The 23,715-nt window shown below is 46.9% G+C and overlaps 3 protein-coding genes across 6 annotated transcripts; 1 reads left to right on the plus strand and 2 right to left on the minus strand.

Moving 5' to 3' along the window:
• Positions 1 to 8,114: 8,114 nt before the first annotated feature.
• On the plus strand, positions 8,115 to 16,431 carry LOC105914683 (disease resistance protein RGA2). 4 transcript variants are annotated; one of them, XM_022827484.1, is made up of 7 exons: positions 8,115 to 8,388; positions 9,030 to 9,212; positions 10,400 to 14,872; positions 14,983 to 15,178; positions 15,455 to 15,764; positions 15,922 to 15,997; positions 16,088 to 16,431. In XM_022827484.1, exon 3 carries the CDS (start codon positions 11,359 to 11,361, stop codon positions 14,869 to 14,871), a length of 3,513 nt encoding a protein of 1,170 aa, XP_022683219.1. In that variant the 5' UTR covers positions 8,115 to 8,388; positions 9,030 to 9,212; positions 10,400 to 11,358; the 3' UTR covers position 14,872; positions 14,983 to 15,178; positions 15,455 to 15,764; positions 15,922 to 15,997; positions 16,088 to 16,431. The 4 variants fall into 4 exon arrangements, with proteins under 4 accessions (XP_022683219.1, XP_022683220.1, XP_012702585.1 ...); XM_022827485.1 differs by having other exon boundaries at positions 9,030 to 14,872; positions 14,983 to 15,182; XM_012847131.2 differs by having other exon boundaries at positions 9,030 to 14,872; positions 16,077 to 16,431.
• Positions 16,254 to 21,989, minus strand: LOC101774527 (protein FAR1-RELATED SEQUENCE 5-like). Its single transcript, XM_022827802.1, has 4 exons — positions 21,917 to 21,989; positions 21,204 to 21,320; positions 18,145 to 20,001; positions 16,254 to 18,107 (listed from the first exon to the last, which is right to left on the minus strand). Exons 1-4 carry the CDS (start codon positions 21,987 to 21,989, stop codon positions 17,836 to 17,838), a joined length of 2,319 nt encoding a protein of 772 aa, XP_022683537.1. The 3' UTR covers positions 16,254 to 17,835.
• LOC101773568 lies at positions 21,971 to 23,656 on the minus strand. Its single transcript, XM_004974054.3, has one exon. It carries the CDS (start codon positions 23,566 to 23,568, stop codon positions 22,855 to 22,857), a length of 714 nt encoding a protein of 237 aa, XP_004974111.1. The 5' UTR covers positions 23,569 to 23,656; the 3' UTR covers positions 21,971 to 22,854.
• Between the last annotated feature and the right edge of the window lie 59 nt (positions 23,657 to 23,715).

Genomic DNA, 23,715 nt, shown 5'->3' on the forward strand with positions numbered 1-23,715 from the left:
ACATGTCTGGAATCAGGAAAACCGTATGAACGAATCGTGTACCTTGGTTTCTCTGAGATATTTGAATTAGATGATGCGCTGTGGAAGATGTTATGTTTAATTTGCACCAAAAATTGGTATAATCTATTTATTTTTAAAAAAATAACAAATTCACTTTTGCACTATTGGGCCCGGTCATTTGATATATTTTATTTCTTTATATAGAAAAAAGAACAAACTCATGTTTACTCTCTCCATTTAAAATTGTAAATTATTTATTTATTATGCAGCTAGATATGTACATTGTGTCTAAATACATAAGTAAATATCATGTATCTATAAAAGCTAAAATAAACTAGGGAGTAGTTTGCAATTTAAACAATGTTTGGGTGCTATCATCTCAAAACATATGATTTTACCCTACACTAAATAAGTATTTCTCATAAGAATTTATCAATTGAATGTTATACCAAAATCCATTCCCTTAAATTGTCATGACGCCTTCGCTGTACATGACCTCCTCCATTGTCTTTAGCCCCTTTCGACCATCAAATTCGCCTCCGTTCCTTGCTGCCTCGCTCATTAGTCTCTGAGAGGCGGTCGCCTAACCTCACGATGGTCGATGGAGATAGGTTATGTAGTAGATGATGAAGAGGATGAACAGAGGTGGACTTTTCTTTGGCATGGAGGCAAGAATCCAACAATTTGGTTAGGCTTATACAAACCTGTGCATCCCCCGCAAATTCGCAACAGATCGCCGCAGCTTCGAATCGAAATCCCCCACTCCTTTCCTTCCGCGGCAAGCCGCCGCCGCGCTCGACCACGCCGTGCACCTGTCGTGCACATGCAAATCGAGCCAAGAATGATAGCGGAGGATGCAGCAACTAACGCACCGGATGCCAATGCAAATCGATCAAGCATGCACATATTGGTGAAGAACCAGCCAAGAGTAAAAGATGATGAGAATGCATGGAATGGGACCGCGAAGCTAAAATGAGAAGAGAAGGAGATGTTGAAGGAAAGTAATACAAACTTTTAGAGCCTTCCTCACAACTCATGATCCATGATATTTTCTATGAAGGCACTGGATATTATTGCCATGAAGAAATTAGAATAGTGTAGAATATAGATATTTGTCTAGTGAAAACTCTAGAAGAGGACGTATGTCATTCATCCTATGAAATCACTTGGCCTATAAATAGAGGTCTCCTTCCTTGCTATGTCATTCAACCATGAGCATGAGTATGGTAGATGAGTGGAGTATGGTAGAAGTAAAGGGTGAGTGCATGATTTCTGATTCACATGGCACAAGTCATCGTGCTTCAATTGGGCCAACTCCCCTTGATCTAAAACCCAGCATAGACGATAGTCCGCTCAAGCTGCAAACTGGGGAATAGTGACCACCAAGAATAAAGCTTCCAAGCACATGTGACTCAGAATTCATATATCTCTTTCCAATTGATAAAATAACATCCACTCCTATGCTGAAACTTAGTGTGGCGTTATGTCACACCCAGTTTTAAGGATAAAACTGAGTGCATTGAATACATGTGCGCCAAGATCAAGTTATACACATGTATGACATAAGTGAATAACAAAGACAGTGTCATAATGATTAAAGAGAGTATTAAACAGTTATTACATGACCAAAAGTATCAAATAAACACAAGCCTAACTTATTATGCAGCGGACTTCGAAGATGACGACAACCCTACATGCAGCTGACTGAAGAACCGTACGCTTAGAACTCCTCAAAGTCGTCAACGTACTCCACCAGATTATCTTGGTCTGAACAACGGTTTTGCAAGAGTGAGTACACTTATGGTTGGTACTCAACAAGTTGTAGGGAATAGTGTAGTGTAAGACCAATCAAGGTATGGCTAAGGCTAAATCAGCATCAGCTTTTAAGTAAGTTGATCAAATTTTATTAGCAATTAACTATGTGTAAGTTTATACCACCTGAAATTAAACAGGAGTATAAATAAAGTAAACAACATATGCATGAATGAAATAACAAAAATTTAAGTCCATCTTTCGATAGTATTATCATGTGAGGGTCCAGGCCGCTCTTAACCGTGAGCACGGCTGATCGATCAGTTTTACACTCTACAGAGATCGCACATCTTTACCCACAAGTCGCGTAATAGTTTAAAAGAATTTTGGACCCAACCATGCTATGTTTGCAAGGCACCATACCACACTTCTGAGGTGTGATTGCATAGGGACGCTACGAGGCCTTTACAAAGATTCGCTAGTAAGTGGTAATCCGCTAAGGTTCCCAGATCAGTAGTAGAGCATAACAGTCCCCTAGTGAGTATCGTGTCTTAGCAAAGCCCACGTCCCAAGAGAGCGAGTGTTATACCCCATCTGTCGCCGCCCTTCTTGCCCTTTTGGTAAGATTACCCCAGACTAGAGTTTCTAATTATTCAGCCAAGACCAGATGTGGCGGAACCACCTCGGATTAACTTAATTAAAGCACGGTTAAGCCGCTTGACACGCGACACTCATGCCTTAGTCAAGTTAACTTGAAGTGCCATCGGATTTCATCTGATTTAACCACTTAACAGGACCGAGTTAGCATAACCCACACGAAGGTGAGTGGTTCCAGAGAATACAACAGATCAAGCAAGTTAAACAAGTTCGACGATTTATTTCAACATTGGTTCGAAATTCAGAGTTTTACAAGATTCAAAAGCAGCGGAAAGATAAAATAGCGGAAGCTAGCGCCGGAGTCGGATGTCCCTAATGAGGCCGATCAGGACATCAGTGATCCCTTTCCTCGCCGTCTGAGGAGGGATCCCACTCGACCGTCCACCCAGGAGGAAGCTGGGGCGGCCAAGTGCCAATAGCAGCAAACTCAGAAGCTGCAACTTCACCTGAAAAGAGAGCCACAAACAAGGCTGAGCTTCTAAGCTCAACAAGACTTAACCGACCGGTGGGAAGAACTACTCCACCACTTCTAGACATGCAAGGCTCTTTAGCTGAGGGGTTTGTTTTGCCAAAAGCGACCACAGTGAGTCCTTACTTTCAATACTTTAGCTCAGATTCTAAGTTCATTAACCAGTCTATGTTGGCAACTTATGCTAAACAACCACAGTTTCCAACAACAATGTATAGAACAAACATCGAGTTCATATCATCATCATGTTCCATCTTTACTCAGTGTAGCATAGCGATCAAGCAGTCTCAAACTGTGAGAGGCAGACGAATCGATTCGAGTTTCTTAACCATGCATGGTGAACCTAATCTCACGACATCCGCGCACCACAAAGGGTCGCTTCCTGTGTCGGCCGTCCCCATCAATTCCCAGGCACGTGTCAGGTCCAAACTTCCCTTGGCATGCAATGCTCCACAGTCCCGGCCTCTACCGTACTGTGACTGCACTTGCACCCACATGATGCACCATGGGAACCTCGTTCCAGGGACAGCAGGGGTATAAGCCACGCCCTAGTTCAATCAGGTACTAGGCTTCCCCATCCCATACTAGGTATGAGATTTGTACTTTCAAACACTTGATCACGAACACCAACACTTTTCGACCTTAAGAAATTTCATATAGACAGACAGGGCGATCCACCGACCACCAAAAGAGTTCACCAGACCCTGCCCCGTCCATCGTCCTTATAGTTATAACCAGAAGGAGAACAATCAACTCCTATAACTCGCGAGTGACAGGAAATCACTCGACTTTTACCGAGTCCTATTAAGCAATGCAACTACTCGGACTCATCAGGCTAGTGTTCAGATCAAGGAAACCAAGTCATGCATCTATGGTTTCAAACAACTCCTGTAACATAAATGCACATACAGCGAAGGAAGACATGTGTAAGTTTAGAAAGTTGGGTTCATGCTCCGGAGCTTGCCTTCTAGCGGAGGAGAGGGAAACTGGTCTTCAGCTGGGGCGGCTTCGGCTTCTGGAACTGGCAGCTCAGCTACAGCTCCATCTTCGGGCGCCGGGTGTAGCTCGTAGACGCCGTCAGCGACATGCAACTCTACACGAATGCAAATGCAGGAGTTAATGTTTAGACGGTTATTTCAACAACAACAGTTGCAAGTTTTAGCCCAGAAACTTGTAGCAAAGCTACGGAAAAAGTGTGGAGGTTCAAGCTTCAGTTGATAGAGAACAAGACAAAGGGTCGGATTAGGAGAAACTTATGATCTGACCCTCCGACCTAAGGAATACTGTACCGGGGTCCTCAGACTTATCATAGAGAAGTCCCCAAAATTTGACACAGATACCTTTGGGTCAAAGAAAAAGATACAGCCGAGCCCTCGGACGAGGCGGATAAGGGTCGGCGAAACAGACAGGGTCGGGCGAGACAGAAAAAGGGGTCGGGCGAACCGGGAAGGGGATCGGCAGTTTACCTTTAGGCCTACTGGTGAAGTCTTGGGGTCGGAAAAAACAGGCTCAGGCGGAGCGATGAAAGGTGCTAAGGCTTGGGCGGCGGTGATGTCCGGCGGTGCTCCGACGGTGCTCCGGCGGCGGCGGAGGTTCTTGTGGGCAACAAGGAAGCTCTAGCACAGCGCGGAGGAGCAGGCGGCTGGGTGGAATGGGGAGAAGCGGACTTGAGCGGAGAGGGAAACTTCTCAAGAGTTTCAGTGGGATTGCTTAAGTGTGCTCAGAGTAGGGGCGGTGAAACAGCGATGGCGAAGGAACTCCGGTGGAACTCTGGCATTCCCTTTTATAGCTGCGCGGAAGAGAGAGAGTTGGAGCAGCATGAAGACCGGGAAGAAAAAGATGGAGTGCACTGCCATGGTGGCGATTGAGCGGCGATGGGCGGCGGAACAGGGCTTCGGAGATAGCGTCTTCGGCCATTGGGCACTGGAGACAAGGCGGCGCAGGCGCGGTTTTGCCGGAATTTAGATTTGGCGGAGGAGGGCGTCGTCGAGCGACGGATTTGATTGGTGTGCCCGGGAGAAAGGCGCTACAAGCGAGGCTGCAACAGGTGAGAAGACAGGGTGAGCGGTGGCGCGAGCAAGCGCGAAACGGCAGCATTGCCGGAGCACGTCACTGGTGGGGCGAGAAAAGGAGCTGTTGCTGCCAGAGTCGGGGTTGGCGAGGGAGGAATCGTCGCGTAGCGAGTTCGTGGGCGGCGCGACTGTGGAGAGGCGGAAAAGCCGAAGGTCATCGGGGCTTGCAGCCGGGGATCCTGCGAGACGATGATGGGCGCGCGTTGCGAGGCGGTCTGACGCAGCAGCGGCAAAACTCTGCCACGGCGGCGACGGGGGCACCTTGGCGCGGCCGGCGAGGGCGCGAGCGAGACTAGGCGATGCAGAAAGGGTTGCAGAGGGGCTTCCGCGGCGATTGGGGAGGTGGGCGCGCGGATTCATCCTGTCGCGGCCGGCGACTGGGCGAAGCGACGGGCGTCGGAGGGATTAAGCCACGCGGCGGAGAAGCTCTGAAGCGGGCGCATGCTGCTCGGGCGCGTCTGCCTCGGGAGATCCGGAAAAAAAAAGATTGCGGGTCCACCCGTCAGTCTTAGTTTCTCCTCTTCCCAAAATGGAAAGGAACACTGCTGTTGAGACTTAGAAGGAACCGGTGGTTCTGGTTAGGTTTTCAGGGGTCGGGACCGGGAACTGGAGGTTGAGCGCTTAAGCTCAGGGGAGCTGAGTCAGCGGGATTAGGCACTCGGATTAGGATTAACTCATCTGATTTAACCAGGGTCGTTACACCAGAGCCATTTAGTCTTGTGGTAGCACTGTTTTCCTGGGTGGTCGCTCCATGTTCCAATTAAACATTTATGACCTTGTTTTAATGAAAGGTATAGCAGAAGTAAAGCAAGATTAATCATTGAATTCAGTTAAACCACCATATCCCAAGTAAGCAATAATCATGAGCTACCCAACATAAAAGTAAACCCGGTTGGTCAAGGCAAAGGTAAATAAAATCTAGACGAACCTTAATTGGGACCCATCAAGATTACAACTATCATGTGCATAGCAATGTTGTATTGAACATGAAAGTAAAGGTGAGTAGGACTTAAAGAAGTGATCAAGGACACAACTTGCCTTCTTGGCCTTGCTCTTGCCGTTCGTACTCCTCGAAAGCTTGATCTTCAAATCCCTCGAACTGCTGAACGTCAATATGCGTCACACGAGCACATACAAGCAAACAAAAGTATAAAATAAGAAAAACAGTACACCAATCATAATAAACAGAGGAAAAAAGCTTGAAAAACTAATCTGCACTTTAAAATGAACACGTGGATATAAAGAACGCGAAAAACGGAGTTAAGATGCAAAAGATATGATTAAAACGAGTGATAGGGGCTTTTCTGCGAGAAAACAAAACTTCCAGGAGCTTATTTGTGAAAAACGAGGGCTTAAACATAATTATACATAAAAACTGAAGGGCGAACGCGTAAAAACTCAAATTTGGATGACGGTTGATTTTAGAGAAGCTCAGGGCTTAAGCGAATAAAACAGGACTGGAATGCAAATATTTTTACACTGCCGCGGACTGCGGGTTTATTTGCAAGAAACACAGGGGTTTAAGAGCAAAAGAACAGTGGCACGGCTCAAATCGAATCGGTACAACTCAGTCGAAAAAGGCCCGAGCCGTCAGATCTACGGTGGGCGGACGAGATCACGCGGCTAGGCTCGAGTCGAGCTAGACGAGCGGCTTGGCTTGGCTCACGACTAAAAGCCGAAGAAAACAGATATGGGCCGTCCGACTCAAGATTGACGGCGGATGCGTATGGCGCTGGCGTCAGCGCCGGTGGGCGGCGGCGGAAAACGACGCCGGAGTCATGCGGAACGGCGCATCCGGCGTTGCTTTCGCACGTGGATGGCACCGAGAGCATGCGGAACTCGCAACGAGCTCGATTGAAGCATCAACTAGGGTAAAGACTCACCGGGCGACGGGGTTTGACGGCGGCGGCAGCACTTGCTAGGGTTTGAGGGGCGCTGTTGCTGGATGCTGGAGGCCGGGGGAGGTGCGGCGCTTTATATAGGGGCGGAGGTGGGCGAGGTCGAGGCGGATACGGAGAGGGGGGGGGGACTCCGGGGAAAGGAAGGTGCGGCGGCGGAAGAAAGGAAAGGGGGCTCGGGCGCGTGCGGGAAAAAGGAAGGCGCTGGAGGTGGAAGAAAGGAAGGGAGGGAGATGACGCTGACAGGCGGGGCCCGTGCGTTAGCGAGAGGAAAGAGGGAGGCCGCGAGCTGGGCCGGAGAAAAGGGAAACGGGCCAAGCGAGCCGGTGCGGCTATGGGCCGCCAAAGAAAAGGAAGTTGGGCTGAACACAAAGAGTTGGACCGGGCTGGAGAGAAGAATAAAAGGAGATGCAGCCCGAGATAGATTGAGTTTGAGAAATGGATTTGAATTTTTGGAAACTTTGAGTTTGAACTTGAAATTTGAATTTGAAAATTGAACTTGACCAAACACAATCAATCAAAATAAATGCACCATCATGCAATGCACAATAAACTCCTATGATGAATTGTTTTAATTAGAGAAAAACATATGCAATTAAATACCTATAAATTCAAATGACATCCTAGTTGAGCAAATTTTAGTGAATTTGAATTCTTTTAAATTTTGGGTGTTACACGTTGTAGAATCCCAATGGCATGGCACCACAAACAGCAAACTCCTGAAAGCAAAGCCGACAATAATAGAAAATGATGGTCAGAATTAAGAAAGACCGCATGATAAGTTTACACCAATGCAATTATTTCAAAGTTAAAAAGTGAAATCCTAATACAGATAGAATAGGACACAATAATCACATGCTAAAAGAATCTTAATCCTTTTCCATCCCACAAACCACCAACTTGAGAAGTTAATTGAAATTCATATCCTTTTGCCGGGCTGCCGCTGTCGCTGCGCATGCTGAAGCGAAAGAAGAAGCAGCAGCAGCGGCAGGTGGTGGCGCGGCAGTCGTGGTGGAACAGTGGGACAAGCAGTGGCGGCTCGGCAAGAGGTTGAAGGTGAACCTGATGTGCGAGTCCCACACATCAGTGGCAGGAGAGAGGGGATAAGGGGAGGGCAAGCCGGTCTTTTCCCGAGCCTCATCCATGCTGGCGTGAGGACGTGGCGTGACACATTGACAAAAGTGACAATTTGTAGCTTCGTTTGATTCACGATGGCAAATATGTAGAAGCCACAAAAATGGCAAACGAAGGAGCGCCATCCGTGAAAGCGCCTTTCCTGTGCCCTTCTTGCCCCGACGCCGCCACCACTCCCCCCTCTCCTTTCCTATGCCTTCCCCGCCACCGACGTTTGCCAATCCAATCGGCGCCGCCTCCCCTTCTCCCTTCCTGTGTCCTTGCCTCGACGCCGGCAAAGCACTGCCGCACCAATCGCGAGCCCGTGCCACCCATGGAGCCGATTCTTTCCTTCCTCGTGTCGCTCCTGCTCAGTGGTTGGAGTAAGATCAGGGAAGCTAGGAAGCTCAGGGAAGCTTCGTCACCGGTGAGCGTCCGCCCCTCTCTTTCTCCTATGGAGCGTAGGGATTCTCTTTCATGTGTCACGAACGGGAGCTTAGCAGCTCTAGTAGCACCACCACCTACATAGCTCGGTTGGTTGCCACCATGCCGCCATCATGCGACGCCCAGCCATCGAGCTCAGTTTTGTTTTTGAGTGAGAAAAACTCGTGTCTGCATAGCTTAGCTTAGTGTTGCCTCCTCTTTTCTCTCCATTTCAGGAATCTTGTGTGCAAACTCTAAGCAAATCGTAATAGATTGATTGTTCTTGTGGGTGTTTCGCCCGCCGTAGGTCAGTAGTGCTAGGGGTGCCAAATTGGCACACTCTCTGTTATTGCCTGTCGCTCTTTTACTTGTTTCACCATGGAAGGACACTTAGCATATTATTTTTGGTCAATTTGCTAATTTTTGTACATTGTAACTACAGTTTTGGTCCGCTTATAATCTGTTCACTGTTGTTCATCTTCAATTCGTGCATTTCTTGCAATATCCATTTTTGATGAGATAGTTGGACAACTTGCATTACTGTTAGCATAGCTTTACGGTAACATAATAATGATGCAAGTTAGGTAAATGCAGACCATTGCTTTATTAAATTTGAATTTGACTTTTTATTTTCTCTTCTTGCAGGTCTCTATGGAGAAAAGAAAGCTGCTGCACCTCTTTGTGTCATATGATGAACTTGTTGATCATCTGAAACTTGTGGACACATTGGTTGGGAAGAGGCAAACAATGACAGTTGAAGTCCCAGGATCCAAATTAGATGAGAATTTGGTCCTTCCTTCTGACGTTTCTTGGTTATCTACAGATGAGGTTATAAAGTTTGTCCTCTCTTTCCACCAATTAGGTTATTGCTTTTATGGCAACATTACTAAGGATGATCTTGTCCTAACTTATACGGGAGATATGAGAGCTATTCTTAGGATATGGGATTTGCTTGACGTGTCGAGTGAGGATGGCATAAAGAAAGATGCTTTTAGTCTTGCTCTAATTATTCGCCATTGCATCTTCGGTGAAACTGCTGCTGCTGATATACCAGTAGATATACAAAATCTCCTTATTTTGCTTGAAAATTACAATTCTGCACTGATTGAAACTATTCTCCAGCATCCCTCCCTCAAAGTTGAGATGGATGCACTAGCCCAATTTGAGCAACCATACATGGAGTTCCTACAATTGAAAAAGACAAATCCTATGAAATATCAGAGTATAGTTGCAGCAATACCTTATCGTGAAATCAATGAGTTCCATTGCGCAGGACAACGAATACCTTGATGAAGTCTTGTCTTACCTAAAGAACATGAATGCAGATTTACCGGTTTGCAGCACTGTTGAGTTGGTTCAATGTGCTAGGGCTTTGAAAGCTGATAACACTCTCTGGAAATTTGTGCATGCGAAGCGTAGGGAACATGTTGTTGGATGGGTCATACCTGATGAGCTGTTGCCAGATAGAGGAACAGATCGTGCAGTCTTCTTTCAGGTTTGCCTTAAGGATCTGCAAGTAAAATATGGAGATGGTGGAGGGGATTTGGTAGAGAATATAAGAAACAATGGCCAACATTTGGTAGAGGAGAACGTTTTGAAGGAACTTGCTCCTCCAGCATCTGGGTACACTGTCCTTTTTAAGTACTTTCAGGTCATGCACATTTTTTGCCACCACTACCCAAGAGTATTTTGTCAGTTCTTCTTGGGTATGCATGCACAAGGGTGTGTTCCAAGCTCCTCCAGCAAGAATCTAAGTCACATAATAAAACAATATCAGTGAACGAGACTGATATTCTACAAGCAACAGAAATGCACACCACATGTTCAAGTGCAGGTTCAGTTTCAGAGTTCAAACACGCAGACAAACACAGGGCTTAAAACAAACAATATATTTTTTTTACAGAGACATTGTATCAGTATATATCACACAGGCTGATAGAATTTGGAGAACACAAACTGCTGATAGAATTCCACTGTCTGACTTCTATTCATTATTTGTTTGATCTTGCTTGCAGAAACTGATCAATTGATCCATTCGAGCTTTATACACCGCTGCTGTCACTCAAATACCTTCCTTGTGAGTGTCACCTTGTTACCAACCATCTCCATACCAACTCAATCAAGCAGTAGATTCAATTGGTATTGTTACAACTTGTATTGGAATCGGGGATGGGAACCAAAGCAAGGGGAATCCAATCAGTAGAGAAGCACATCAACTTCTACAAGGTACAGAGGATGGGTGCAGGTTCTCTCGGTGGCCGCCGGGTTTGTAGGCCATGGGGGCAGCAGGAAGCTGCCAGGTAATGAGGTAAAAGCAGCATTTCTTCGATCTTCTCCCTCTCTCTGGCCTCACAGCTGCTGCCTGATGGGCCTGCAGACACGGTGGCCAACAGGTCAGTTCCTGCCTCTCTCACGGTCACAGCTTGTGCAGCTGGAAAGGGAGATGGGAGACCCTGTATTGACGTTCTCGTTCGGTGGAGTACAGCAGCAGTGGGCAGTAGCAGTACCCACCAATAATTCCGCTTCTTCAGTCCTCATTCCCATCTATTCCAGCTCAAGCTTCCTTACCTCCACCACCTCCCTCTCGCTTCTTTAGCCGTCAACATGATCTGCTGCCTTCTCTTTAGCCGTCGTCAGCAACTCAGCATAGTTTATAATTAGAAAAATAAAATGCCGTGTCACTTTGCAGTTTTGTAGTGGCAGTTTTGAAATTGTAGACAAAAGAAAGAACTGTGGCAGGTGTGCTACTCTGAGACCTCACTGAGACGCAATGATGCAAGTCAGTCAACTTACGCGTGCTGCGTGCTGAAATATCTTCCCCGTCACTGTTACCCACTTGCCTTGAAATATCAGCGTGCTTTTTTGCACCTACCAAAAAGTCTCTTCCTTGTTTCCATCACCTGTTGCCTCTTCTCAGTTCTCCCTGTGGTTGAGCCTTTGAGGAAGTGCAAGGAAGCCCTGCGAGCAAGGAAACATGGCAGAGTCGCTGCTGCTCCCCGTGGTGCGCGGCGTCGTCGGCAAGGCGGCTGACGCTCTCGTACAGAGCATCACTCGCATGTGGGGCGTCGACAACGACCGCCTCAAGCTCGAGCGCCACCTGGTGTACGTGCAGTCCTTGCTGGCCGACGCCGAGGCGAAGAGCGAGACCAACCACGCCGTCCGGACGTGGATGAAGGAGCTCAAGGCCGCCGCGTACCAGGCCGACGACGTCCTCGACGACTTCCAGTACGAGGCGCTGCGCCGTGAGGCCCTGAGCGGCCAGTCCACGGCAAGCAAGGTACTGAGCAACTTCACCTCAAAGAATCGTCTTGTATTCCGTCATAAAGCGAGCAGAGACCTGAAGAACGTGCTCGAAAAGATTGACGAGCTCGTGACCGAGATGACAAAGTTTGGCCTGGTGGCGCTTGCGGAGGCGCCGCTGCAAGCTCTTCCTCGGCAGACGCACTCAGCACTGGATGAATCCAGGGAGATAATTGGCAGAAAAGATGACAAAGATGGGGTGGTGGAACTGTTGCTGAACCAGCAAGATCGGCGGGATGTACAAGTGCTGCCCATCCTTGGAATGGGGGGTGTGGGTAAGACCACGCTAGCCAAGATGGTGTACAACAACGACAAAATTCAGAAGCACTTTGAATTGAGGATGTGGCACTGCGTGTCAGAAAACTTTGAAGCTATTCCTCTTGTTAGATCTGTAATTGAGTTGGCTACAAATAGCACATGTGGTCTGCCTGACACGATCGAGCTTCTGCGAGGAAAACTGCAGGAAGCTATTGGCCGCAAAAGGTTCCTACTCATTCTCGACGATGTGTGGAACGAAGACCAAAACAAATGGGAGGATGACTTGAGGCCGCTACTCTGTTCTTCAATTGGTGGATCAGGAAGTACGATAGTTGTCACAAGTAGAAGCCGACAAGTGGCGTCAATAATGGGCACCCTTCCACCTCATGAATTAGTGTGTTTGAGTGAAGATGATTCATGGAAATTGTTCTCAAACAAAGCATTTAGTAAAGGAGTGCAAGAGCAAGCAGAGTTTGTCAAAATTGGCAGATGTATCAGCAAGAAGTGTAAGGGACTGCCTCTTGCACTGAAGACAATGGGTGGACTGATGAGTTCAAAACAACAAATCCAGGAATGGGAGGCTATTGCAGATTGCAATATTAGTGATACCAATAGAGGTAAAGATGAGGTATTGCCCATACTAAAACTGAGCTACAAGTACTTGTCCCCTGAGATGAAGCAATGCTTTGCCTTCTGTTCAGTTTTCCCCAAGGACTATGAGATGGAGAAGGACATGTTGATTCAACTATGGATGGCAAACGGTTATCTTTGTGAAGAGGGGACGATGGACTTGACACAAAAAGGGGAATATGTCTTCAACGAGTTGGCTTGGAGGACCTTTTTCCAAGATGTGATATTAGTGAGGGAGCCCTGTTGGCCTTATTTTATATATGCCTCAAAACAAGAGATAAATGGATGCAAAATGCACGACTTGATGCATGACCTTGCAAAAGATGTTGCAAATGAATGTGCAAATGCGGAAGAGTTAATTCAGCAAAACCTGCCTGTAAATGACGTCCGTCACTTGCATATTTCGGAATATTATCAATTGAACAAAATCAGCCAGTTACTCGGAGGCACTATGTATCTTCGCACTTTGTTGATGCCACTGTCATCGTACAAGGATCTAGTGAAGTCAAAACTGATGTCATCAAGAGCATTGCGTATTTGTTGTGGACATACTCCAATCGTCCATATGGAGCTCACACGCACAGCACATTTGCGGTATCTTGATCTCTCAGGCTCGATGATTGTTAGCTTGCCAAACTCAATCTGCATGTTGTATAACTTACTGTCTTTGAGGCTTAATGGCTGCTCCGAACTACAATATTTACCTGAGGGTATGAGAACTATGAGGAAGCTCTGCCATATTTATCTCTTGGGGTGTTGTAGATTGGAACGAATGCCCCCAAAACTTAGTGTACTACACAACCTTCGCACACTAACAACATTTGTTGTGGGCACAAAAGATGGATGTGGAATCGAGGAGCTCGAAGACCTACGACAGATTGGCGGCAGGTTGGAACTGTATAATTTGTGGGAAGTAAAGTGTGGGTCGAAGGCCAATCTCCATGAAAAACATAATCTAAATGAACTATTGTTGTATTGGGATCATTTTCGTGATGAATATGACAAGTCTACAATTGGTGAGGCCACTAATCATGAACAAGTATTGGAATCTCTTGTACCGCATGATAAGCTAAAAATTTTGGAGGTGCATAGTTATGGTGGCCTCACAATCTCGGAATGGATGGGAAACCCTCAAATGTTCCGGTGCTTGAGAGAACTTATTATGGTCTTCTGCCCATGGTGTAAGGACCTGCCAATAGTATGGTTGTCATCCTCTCTTGAGCATTTGTGTTTACAGGGTATGGAAAGCTTGACCACGTTGTGTAAGAACATCGACGTGGAAGCTGAAGCAGACAATACCTCTCTGCAAATATTCCCCAAGCTAAAGAGGATGGAATTAATTGCTTTGCCTGAGTTGGATAGATGGGCAGAAAATAGTGCTGGAGAGATTCTTAGCTCGGTGATGTTTCCCCGGCTGGAAAAACTAGAAATTGAGAATTGTGATAAGCTTGCAAGTCTCCCAAAGTTACCGGTTCTCACATATCTCAATCTATCTGGTCGCGAAGGGAATAATTCTACAGGAGCTCTTATTTCGATGCCTTTGGGCTCTTTGCCATCTCTTATCCACTTAAGAATATCATTTTTGCTGGTAGACGTGGTGATGCCTCCAGACGGCGAGGAAAGCCAGAGTCAAAGACCTTTGGACACACTACGATATTTGAAGCTTCAGGGTGACGATGCCTTCATAACGATATTTAATAAATCCAAATTGCAACTTGGGCTTAGGGACTACTTGGTCTCTGTGGAAGAATTGGATATCAGGTCATTGGATATTGTCCGCTGGCCCGTGGAGGAACTCCGTTGTTTTCCTCGCCTTCGATTTCTGAGCATTTGGGATTGCTCCAAACTTGAGGGGAAGAGCTCGTCATCTGAGGAAGACGGAATCCTTCCTCTGCTCCCCAAGTTTCCCGCATCCCTCGAGGAAATCTGGATTGACAACAACAGAAGTTTGGTGGCGCTGCCTTCAAACCTCGGAGATCTGACCAAGCTGAGGAGACTCACCGTGCAGTGTTGCGTTGCACTGAAAGCGTTGCCAGATGGGATGGATGGTCTCACTTCCCTTGATATTGGATACTGTCCAGGGATAGAGAAATTTCCGCAGGGTCTCCAGCAGCGGCTCCCAGCCCTCAAATTCCTATACATATGGGGCTGCCCTGACCTGCAGAGGCGTTGCAGAGAAGGTGGGGAGTACTTTGACTTGATCGCTTCTATTCCCCATAAATACATTGAAGCACCCGCACAGGCACAGCCACGAAAGTGGTTCCTTCCCTCGTGCGGTGGTGGTTCTCAAGGCAACTGAGGTATGTATGCTGGTGCTTCGCCTCTCCCGTCAACTAATTCTGCTATTGATCTAGCTCACATCATTGTTCTGAATGCATATTGACTCCATTCTTTTCGGTTGTACTGTCAGTATGTCATCAGATTGACTGCACTTGGAGTTCAGTTGGGTTTGGACGCGGTGCTCCATAAGCATAATCGTTTCTCGGCAAAGGACAATACAAAAAATTAGAAGCCTGTTCCATTCTGTGCCACGGAAGCTTCTTCTTGTCTCGCTGATTGCAAAGAGATCCTCCCTTCCCGGCCTTCAAAACATCTGATGCTGCATTGTGAGTATGATTTTATCCACAAGTTTCTGTGTGTATCTATCAACTCCTAATTGCATTAGAATTTTTATAATTTTGCTTTTAAAAAAGTAACATGCATGTTAGGAAAAAGATAAAGGACCTAGATGAAAACAAAAGGCATTGTTCCATTAGAGGACAAGGAGAAAGCAACAATATGCTTACTAAACAATTGAATCAGTCAATCATTTTCCATTTGGTTGCATTGATCCATCCGTGCGTTCACCAGTAATCAACTATATTTCTGTAACCTGTCTGCAGTTAGTTCCAGCAAGCCTTGGAATTGCCGGCAAATTTGGAATCTTTTGGGTAGTATTCATGTGTAACCTTTGTCACAGTCTCCAAACCCCTGATCCTCTCAATTGTTGAAGCAAAAGTGTGCCTGTTTCTTGAAGATGAACCGCGTGAGGAGAATTGCAGGAATTGGCAAGGCTAAGGTTCCATCTGCAGTTCAAAAAGACAGAGATGAGAGCATCGTTTTCTTCAGGGAGCTGTACAAAGCGTGAGAAGGATAATAAGGATGTGAACCTCTTGGAACCAATGTATTCGGTCGAGTTTGAAGCTATCCAAGGTGAGCTATTTGGTTGTGGCAATTCTAGCTTTTTCCTGGTCATGTTATCAGGAATTTTCATGATGAACACATCCATTACCGGTGCAAATCTTGTGCAATTGTTTCCTCGAAAGTGGATTCGCTCACTCTGGTGTTTGTATACCTATTACTGTGCTAGGTGGCCATGGCTGCAAAGTTCCCCCAGGAAAGAGAGACTTCCTCATACCAGTGGACGAGAAGCATGACTATGACTGGTACTATAGGATTAAACTCGAGTCTGTACCCACAACCGTATTCTTGCATAGGATGGAATTGCGCTTCTAAAAGGAACAGTTTATTGTCAGGTTGATGACACCTCCAGCTGAGTCAACGTTCACTTGGATTGTGGTTCGAGGCGGGCAAGGTCGGTCGGCACCATCTCCGTCAACCGCAAGCAAGGCCTACAGCTTCGACACCGTGCACTGGCACGCGCCCATCCGACCACACCATCAACGGCCAGCGGCTCCCCCCTTGAGCTCCACCTCGTCCACAAGGAAAGCATTTGATAGCATCCACAAGGAAAGGATAGCGTCTGAGAGACAAGGCAAATTTAATGATCGGGCTCAATAAGAATCGGGATATAAGATTATATGATTTAAAAAAAATATATGGTTGAAAATATATAAGACTGAGTTGGATTGTGAAAAAAGTATGAGAACCATGATCTATTAACACCCATAGAAATACTACACAAGAAACGAAACAGAGGACTCTTACAAAATTAAAAGATGGATTCAAAACTGAAAACTTGTGATAAATTTATGTACAGATAGTGCACCTGCAAGACCACAATCCAACTTGCACCACCAAATACCAAAATTTGTCGATCCAAACCCCAATTTGTAATTGCCAGTATGTACGCAGCTCAACTACAGCTAAAGCACAGCCGCAATGGCTGCGGCTTCTCTGTCTCCTTTGCATGTCTCCGTATGTGTCCCTCCACACGTGGAGACCACCTATTGGCTTCCCCTCCAGGAGGCAGGTCCACTAATTTCCATCGTTATCGCACGGCACCAGGAAACGGAACCGTCAGCCCATCTAGTCTGTCGCCGCTCCGTCCTCTGTTCTATCCTTTCCCCTTCTCTCCTCCAAGCTGGTCCGCCTAGCTGCTGCACAAATCGAAGAGCTCGATCTCAGCGGGACTTTACATCCAATAGCAAGAAGTTCGATTGGTGGAACAACAAGGTAAATCACGGTGGTAGGGAGCTGATTTGGTCTGCGGAATCTCGATTATTGCTGATTTCGATTTGGGTGGGCAGGACCTCGATTCCGGCTGCAAGATTTCGATTTGGGTGGCTACAACCTCGATTCTTGCTGCAAGATCTCGATTAGGATCGTGAGGATTTCTATTTTGCGGTTTCCTCGTCATTGCGTCCAGTCAAGGTCACCATGGTGGGACATCGAGCTGGGAGGGTGTGACAGCAGGTGTTGTGAATACGATGGTGATGGTGTATCCTTCAAGGTCCTCTTGTCGGAGCAAAGAATCTTCCCCCTGACAAATCTAGTTTGGTTAGTTGTCTTGTGCCTTCCCCCTTTTTTCGTGAGGAATATGTACTTTACCACTTCAGTGTGATACTTGCAATCAGTTGATTAGTTTGTGAACAGAAATGAAATTATATTAATTGTTTTTTACAAAACACAGAAAATATAGTTCCTAGGTAAGATAAATTGTTTGATACAAAGGATTCGATAGATAGTGCACAGAACACATCCATTCTCCTAAAAGGATGTGGCCTAAAAGGATGTGGCTTTCAATAGTTCAATTAAAATGGGAAAACATATTATTGTAGGGATTTGTAACAAATGATTGAGTGGTATTTTCTTGCTGTGTATGTTGACCATGACCAGGGGTCCCAAAGAAAGAACCGAAGGATGGATGCGTAAAAGCATTTCCAACTGGATAGTAGCCTTGATAGTAGCCTGGTGTCTGTATGTGATGTTGATCTGTACTAGTCCCTAAGTGGCCCTGTTCAAACCAAGAAAAAGGATTTGAATATCACTACTGAATATGTGACTAGTCTTAATAATAGTAATAGTAAATAATGTTGAAATCTTATACCAATATGACTTGTGGTCGCAAATGTGTCACAATATCTGATTCCATTGCTGAGCTAGATGCCTTTGAGTCATTGTTGGTCTTTTTCCTCTTTCGTGTTGCCTTCTCAAAACCAGATGCAGAACCAGATGTCTTTGGGTCATTCTTATTCTTTTTTCTCTTTTGTGTTGCCTTCTCAAATCCACCAATTGGTCTGTCAGATCCATGGATTGCCTTCTCCTTAACCTTGACACCTTTTGGTTTTATAGCCTGGTCTGGTTGTAGTGTAGCTGCAAAAGTCATTTTTTTAAAAAAATTTACAAAAACAAATAAATTGTGTGGCATATGTGGGGTTAAGGCAAGTAGTATTCCAGTGCAAACCTTGCGGCTGAGATGAACTACCCGTATCTGTATCGCCTCTATTTTTCAAGCTTTTCTCCACATCCTCTGCTAATTTCTCTGCACTGTTCACAGCAATAGAGTATGTTTCATCGGATTCTGCAGCTCGGTTAGCTAACTGAAGGAATATTCTACACAACACTTTTCTGCGTTTGGATAGCTTTATTTTGGGATCTTCATGTATCTCAGGGTTGCTCTTTATATGAACCACTTTTGCATCAATTGTCCATCTGTTGAGTATGTATTGTTCAGGAATTTTTTTTATATTGTTAATATCAAGTATCTTCAATGCATGGCAGCATAAGATTCCAGCAAATTCGAACTTTTTGCAGCTACACTTCACATGACCTTCAAGTGCAGAAAACTTTACGACATGCTCGTTTTTCTTACCATAAACCTTTATTTTGTACACCTTTTCAGCATCAATATCACCAGAATAGAATAGATCGCAGTTTAGTGTTTGCATCACTTGTTCTTGTACTAGCTTGAATACTGCTGGGGTATAAATTTTTGCTGCATGCCTTAGTATTGTCAGGTCTGCTTTCAACTTTGGTGTACTTTGTGTTGCTTTGAAATCATATTTTACCTCTTCATATCTTTTATCTCCCACCAACCTGTCAAAGTGCTCAAAAAAAGTAAGTATATCATATTTGACACTAATATATCCCTTCAATTCATTATTCATGCTTTCACTTCTTTGAGTGCTAACCATATCAGCAGAAAATGTATTTCGTCCATATGCTAAGGCCCATTGCTCCCTTTTATCAAATAATCTTTCGAGCCATTTATTTTCTTGTAGCTTATACTTATCTAGCAAATTGTTCCACGCGTTTATAAAATCCTCCTCATCCTCTTGATCATAAATACAGTTTTGAAAATCTGTATTGAACTTCTTATATTCTTCCACAACTCCAGAAAGGTGCTTGCATGCATTCTGGTTCATATGCCAAATACAAATCCTGTGATGACTCTCTGGTAGCACTAGCTTGATTGCTTTTGCCATTGCTGCATCTTCATCAGTTAAAATGGTCTTTGGCTTCTTGCCTGACATAACAGCTAAAAAGGTTTTGAAAAGCCACACAAAACTTTCAGCAGTTTCGTCATACAAAAGTGCAGCACCAAAAATAGTAGTTTTCTTATGATTGTTCACTCCAACTAGCAAACCGAATGGACGCCCATCATTTAGCTTTCTGTATGTTGTGTCAAAGCAAACGACATCACCATAAATTTCATAGTCTGAAACCATTTTAGAATCAGCCCAAAAAATATTCGTTATCAAGTCATCATCGTCAACCTGAAAGGAATGGAAAAACTTCCCATCTTCTGATGCTTTCTTCTCCAAATATTCCAACACTCCTCCCGTGTCTCCTTGTTTTACCTTCATTGATCTCTTTGAATATAATTTATTTTTCATATCTTCACGCGTAAATCCAAGATTCTCATTTCCACCGGCTTCTTTTGCCATGAGATCAAAAGTGGCTTTATTTGAAATCCCAACCGCTTTAGCAGCTTCGACACTGACAATCTGTGCTGTAGTTATTCTCCTTTGAGATCTTAAGTACTGGGCTTGGATGGCAGTAGCAAGAATATGGTTATGCTCAGGCTCAAATTCATAGATGTAGTACAACCCATCCGTGAGACTTATCTTCATGCGTGCTTGACACATGCATCGTGTCTCAGGCCTACTGTACTTGGAATTTTCTTCTCTTTTATCAGGACCCCGAATACCTATTGATAAATAAAAAATTTGATTAAATTGATGTTCTATCCCAAACCATGAAGAAACTATTATAAAAAAGATTTAATTTGATACCTACACGAGAACAACAAAAGGTTCTGTTCTTTATTGTTGTAGTATTTTTAACATTGTGTGAACTACTCCTTCGGATGCTGAAACCCTTGTATCTGGCGTAAGCATTGTAAAATTTATAGGCTTCTTCCTCAGTGCAGAATTTCATACCAACCTTTGGTATCCTGTCTTCTAGAGAATTTTCTACTCGAGTAGCAAAATCAAATTTACCAGAATCCTGTTCGGGTTTGTAGAGATTACATACGTACCAAGTTAGAAATCATGCAGAATATGCAAACATATTTACATAGGTACAGTATGACTTACATTTTCTAACTCTATTCTTTCCGTATGACCAGAAGGAATGTTGATCCGACAGAAATTTGGCGAGGATGTGGTACCTGCAACCGGCGGCATGGCCATGCTTAGTACTTGTGGAAGTAATGGCGGTGCCCGATCCAAGTAGTTGTCTTCGTTGATAGGTGTAATGTGATTTGACTGAGATGCCATTGTTGTTGTGTGGGAGATAAGGAAGATGCAAATCTGATAATTATCTTTTTGTGTTTTTAGTGTTGTTAGCTTGGCGGCCGATAAAAACTGCACCCGCTGTAATTGGCGCCATTTTCTTCAGAATTAGGCGGCTTTTCCCTCCATTAATTCTCCCTAACCCTCGTAATTACGTTAGTGGGGCCAAAGAAACAAGCGCACATGGGGCCATTCTCCCTAACCCTCCGTTTCCTGACTCCGTTTTCTGTTATCGTGGGCTGAGGAAAAATTAAAGGGCCCAAGAAGTGAACGGATGGCATCCACGTGTGCAGAGATATGGATGGAGACATGCAAAGGAGACAGAGAAGCCCCAGCCAGCCGCAATCAGAACGAAAGCCACACGTCAACGGAAGAAAATTCAGTGGGGACGGTGCGCACAATTCCTCCCGTGCGGACCCACGTTGGATGGCTGACGCGTGGATGTCCCAGCGATCCAACGATTTCTATGGACTCGGCTCCCAACACTCGGATGGACATGGCTCTACGCAAGGACAAGGCTCGCGCGATGGTTCCCCTTCCCAGCGGCTCGGCTCCCTGCGCAAATGAGTGATACAGCTCCCGTTCTCCTCAATGGTTGACGGCCGCGCCGCTCCTCCACCGCCATCACCTCCCGGTGCCGCCGCTCCTCCGCGGCCTCCCGGCTCTCTAGCACCTCCGACAGGATCGCCGCCGCACCGCCCGATCGCGCCGCTCAGGACCTCCTCGTCGTCGGAGCACTCGGAGTCGGAGTTCTCATTGCCGCCGCCATGATCGTCGTGATAGTATTCACCTGGCACATGATCGACAGAAGTAAAGCATCATTAATGGTGCCAGCAGTTGCATCTGGTTTGATATGTGGTGATGGGCTTTGGATTTTCCCTGAATCCTTGCTTGCCTTGGCCAAGATCAGTCCATCATTGTTCATGGCATTCAGGCCTACACACTAGAGGAGTACAAACATGCTCGGCACCTGGCAGCAGTTCCATGTCCAATCTGAAGAGATATTGACATGCTAAATTTCGTCAGTAAGATAGTCGGGATGTGATACATAGGAGAAGCAGTACATATCTGGATGTTACCTACATATAATGATGTAAAGTGGTGCTGCAGTGTAAAAAAAATCATATGCAAGGTGATTCCTCATACCAGACCAATGGTATGCTTGAGAATCCCATCTCTCGCCTGTGGTGAGTAATGGATGGGGGAGCTACTCCCCGATTACCGGAATCCACAGGTTGCAGTACCAAGCATCTTCCAAGGCCAGTTGATCCTATTGTTAATTGTCAGTTTCCAGCTGCTTTTGGTAAAAAGAAATGTAGTCACATATATGGCAATGAAGATTCATCGAGTTTTCAGATGATGTATGCCAATGACTGGTTAGCAAACCATGTACATAAAACTGAATACTTTTGCCATAGCCTGGATCAACAAAGTGCAATGTAGTAAGAAGCACCTTCATCGGGCATCCGATACAATTGTAAATTACCAGTTGCCATCTTTTTTCAGAAACAAAATGCTATCAGTTGATATGATAATACAGATTCAGTGGTATGGCCGTGAATAGTTAGAAAATATGCATACTATTTAACTCGCAGGGTGTTGAATATTATTCAACGCACCGGCGGAGCGCCACTGCTCCGATCAGCCGGCTGCATGTTGCATGTTTTATTCCACCCCTCTGTCAATGTAATCAAGAACAAGAGACGTGGCATCACGGGCATAGCGCGGCGCATTTCAACCCCGAGTCACCGAAGAGGAAGAGGAGGCGACCGTCGCTGGACGAGCTGCGGCCAGGGACAGGGAGCAGCACGCCGCCAGCGCCCGGAATGCACGGCCATTACCGCCAAGAACAAGGGCACCACCACCGCGAGGACGACGACGATCACGGCGGCGGCGACGAGAGCTCCGACTCCGAGTGCTCCAACGATGACGAGGTCCTGAGCGGTGCGATCGGGCGGTGCGCAGCGATCCTGTCGGAGGTGCTGGAGAGCCGGGAGGCCGCGGAGGAGCGGTGCGGCCGTGCGCAGCAGGCGTGCCGCGAGGCCAGCGAGCAGCAGTGCATGGTAGGGGCCGCCACCAACCATTAAGAAGAACGGAGCTGTATCACTCATTTGCGCACGGAACCGAGCCGTTGGGAAGGGGAACCATCGCGTGAGCCTTGTCCTTGCATAGAGCTACGTCCATCCGAGTGCTAGGAGTCGAGTCCGTAGAAATCGTCGGATGGGACATCCACGCGTCAGACATCCAACGTGGGTCCGCATGGGAGGAACTGTGTCGCACCGTCCCACTGAATTTTCTTCCCACGTCAACTACCCCGGCACGCGCTACAACGGCCCAGATCTCGCCACGCGTCCGTCGTCCTCCATCTCGGCCGCCCACCCCGCCGCCCGCCTCCCCGACGCGAACCGCCGCATGCCTCCCAGCCCCGGCACCGCCACCGCCGGCACCTCGTCGTCGTCCTCCTCCTCCTCCACCTCCTTCGTCTCCCTCCGCCTCGCCGCCTCAGCCAGAGGCGGCAAAGACGACGGCGGCGGCGGGGACTGGTCGACGCACTCCACGGCGCTGTTCCTGGACCGGCTGCGCCGCATCAGGAACCCAAACCCGCCGCAGCACCCCGGCGGCCTCGAGCTCCCGCGCGTCCTCGGCGGGCGGCCGAGGCGCGCGCGCTCGCGGTCGGAGAGGACCTTCCCGATGCAGGAGACCTTGGGGGACCCGGGCTCCGGGACGGCCGCCTTGGGCGCGCGCCCGCCGCCGCCGGTCTTGGCCTTCTTGGGGAAGATGGCCGGCGGGTAGTGGTGCTGCCGCCGCGCGCCACCGAGCTTCCCCGAGAGCCCGATGATGGGCGCGGCCGTCGGCTTGAGGTTGCCGGAGAACCGCTGCGAGGAGCCGTTGTTGTGGTGGGGGTGGTTCTTGAGGAGGCACTTGGGGTTGGTGTTCTCCTTGAGGGAGTCGTCGCGGTCGTAGACGCCGTTGATCTCGGACCAGGCGATGTCGTCGCCCATGCGGAGGCGCGAGGACTCCGGCGGCGAGGCGGCCATGGGGAGGGAGAGGCGGGTACCACGACGATGGCGTTGGGGCGAGGGGGAAGAATTGGAAATCGCTCCGTTCCGGTGGCGTGTGGCGAGGTTTTTAAGGAGCTGTGCGTTCGTTGACTCGCCGGGATTGCTGTGATGGGGGTGGATGCC

This window comes from Setaria italica, chromosome VI (assembly GCF_000263155.2).
Source record: "Setaria italica strain Yugu1 chromosome VI, Setaria_italica_v2.0, whole genome shotgun sequence".
Lineage (NCBI taxonomy): Eukaryota > Viridiplantae > Streptophyta > Magnoliopsida > Poales > Poaceae > Setaria > Setaria italica.

What these genes read in the sequence shown, in the direction of transcription:
- LOC105914683 (XM_022827485.1), top strand. Translation starts at nt 11,359, where the DNA reads ATGGCAGAGTCGCTGCTGCTCCCCGTGGTGCGCGGCGTCGTCGGCAAG.
- LOC101774527 (XM_022827802.1), bottom strand. Translation starts at nt 21,989, where the DNA reads ATGAAGGTGCTTCTTACTACATTGCACTTTGTTGATCCAGGCTATGGC. An exon ending in TATTCAGTTTTATGTACATG is followed by an intron (nt 21,321 to 21,916) that starts GTTTGCTAACCA and finishes ATCATGTGCCAG; the next exon opens with GTGAATACTATCACGACGAT. An exon ending in ATATGCCACACAATTTATTT is followed by an intron (nt 18,108 to 18,144) that starts GTTTTTGTAAAT and finishes TGACTTTTGCAG; the next exon opens with CTACACTACAACCAGACCAG.
- LOC101773568 (XM_004974054.3), bottom strand. Translation starts at nt 23,568, where the DNA reads ATGGCCGCCTCGCCGCCGGAGTCCTCGCGCCTCCGCATGGGCGACGAC.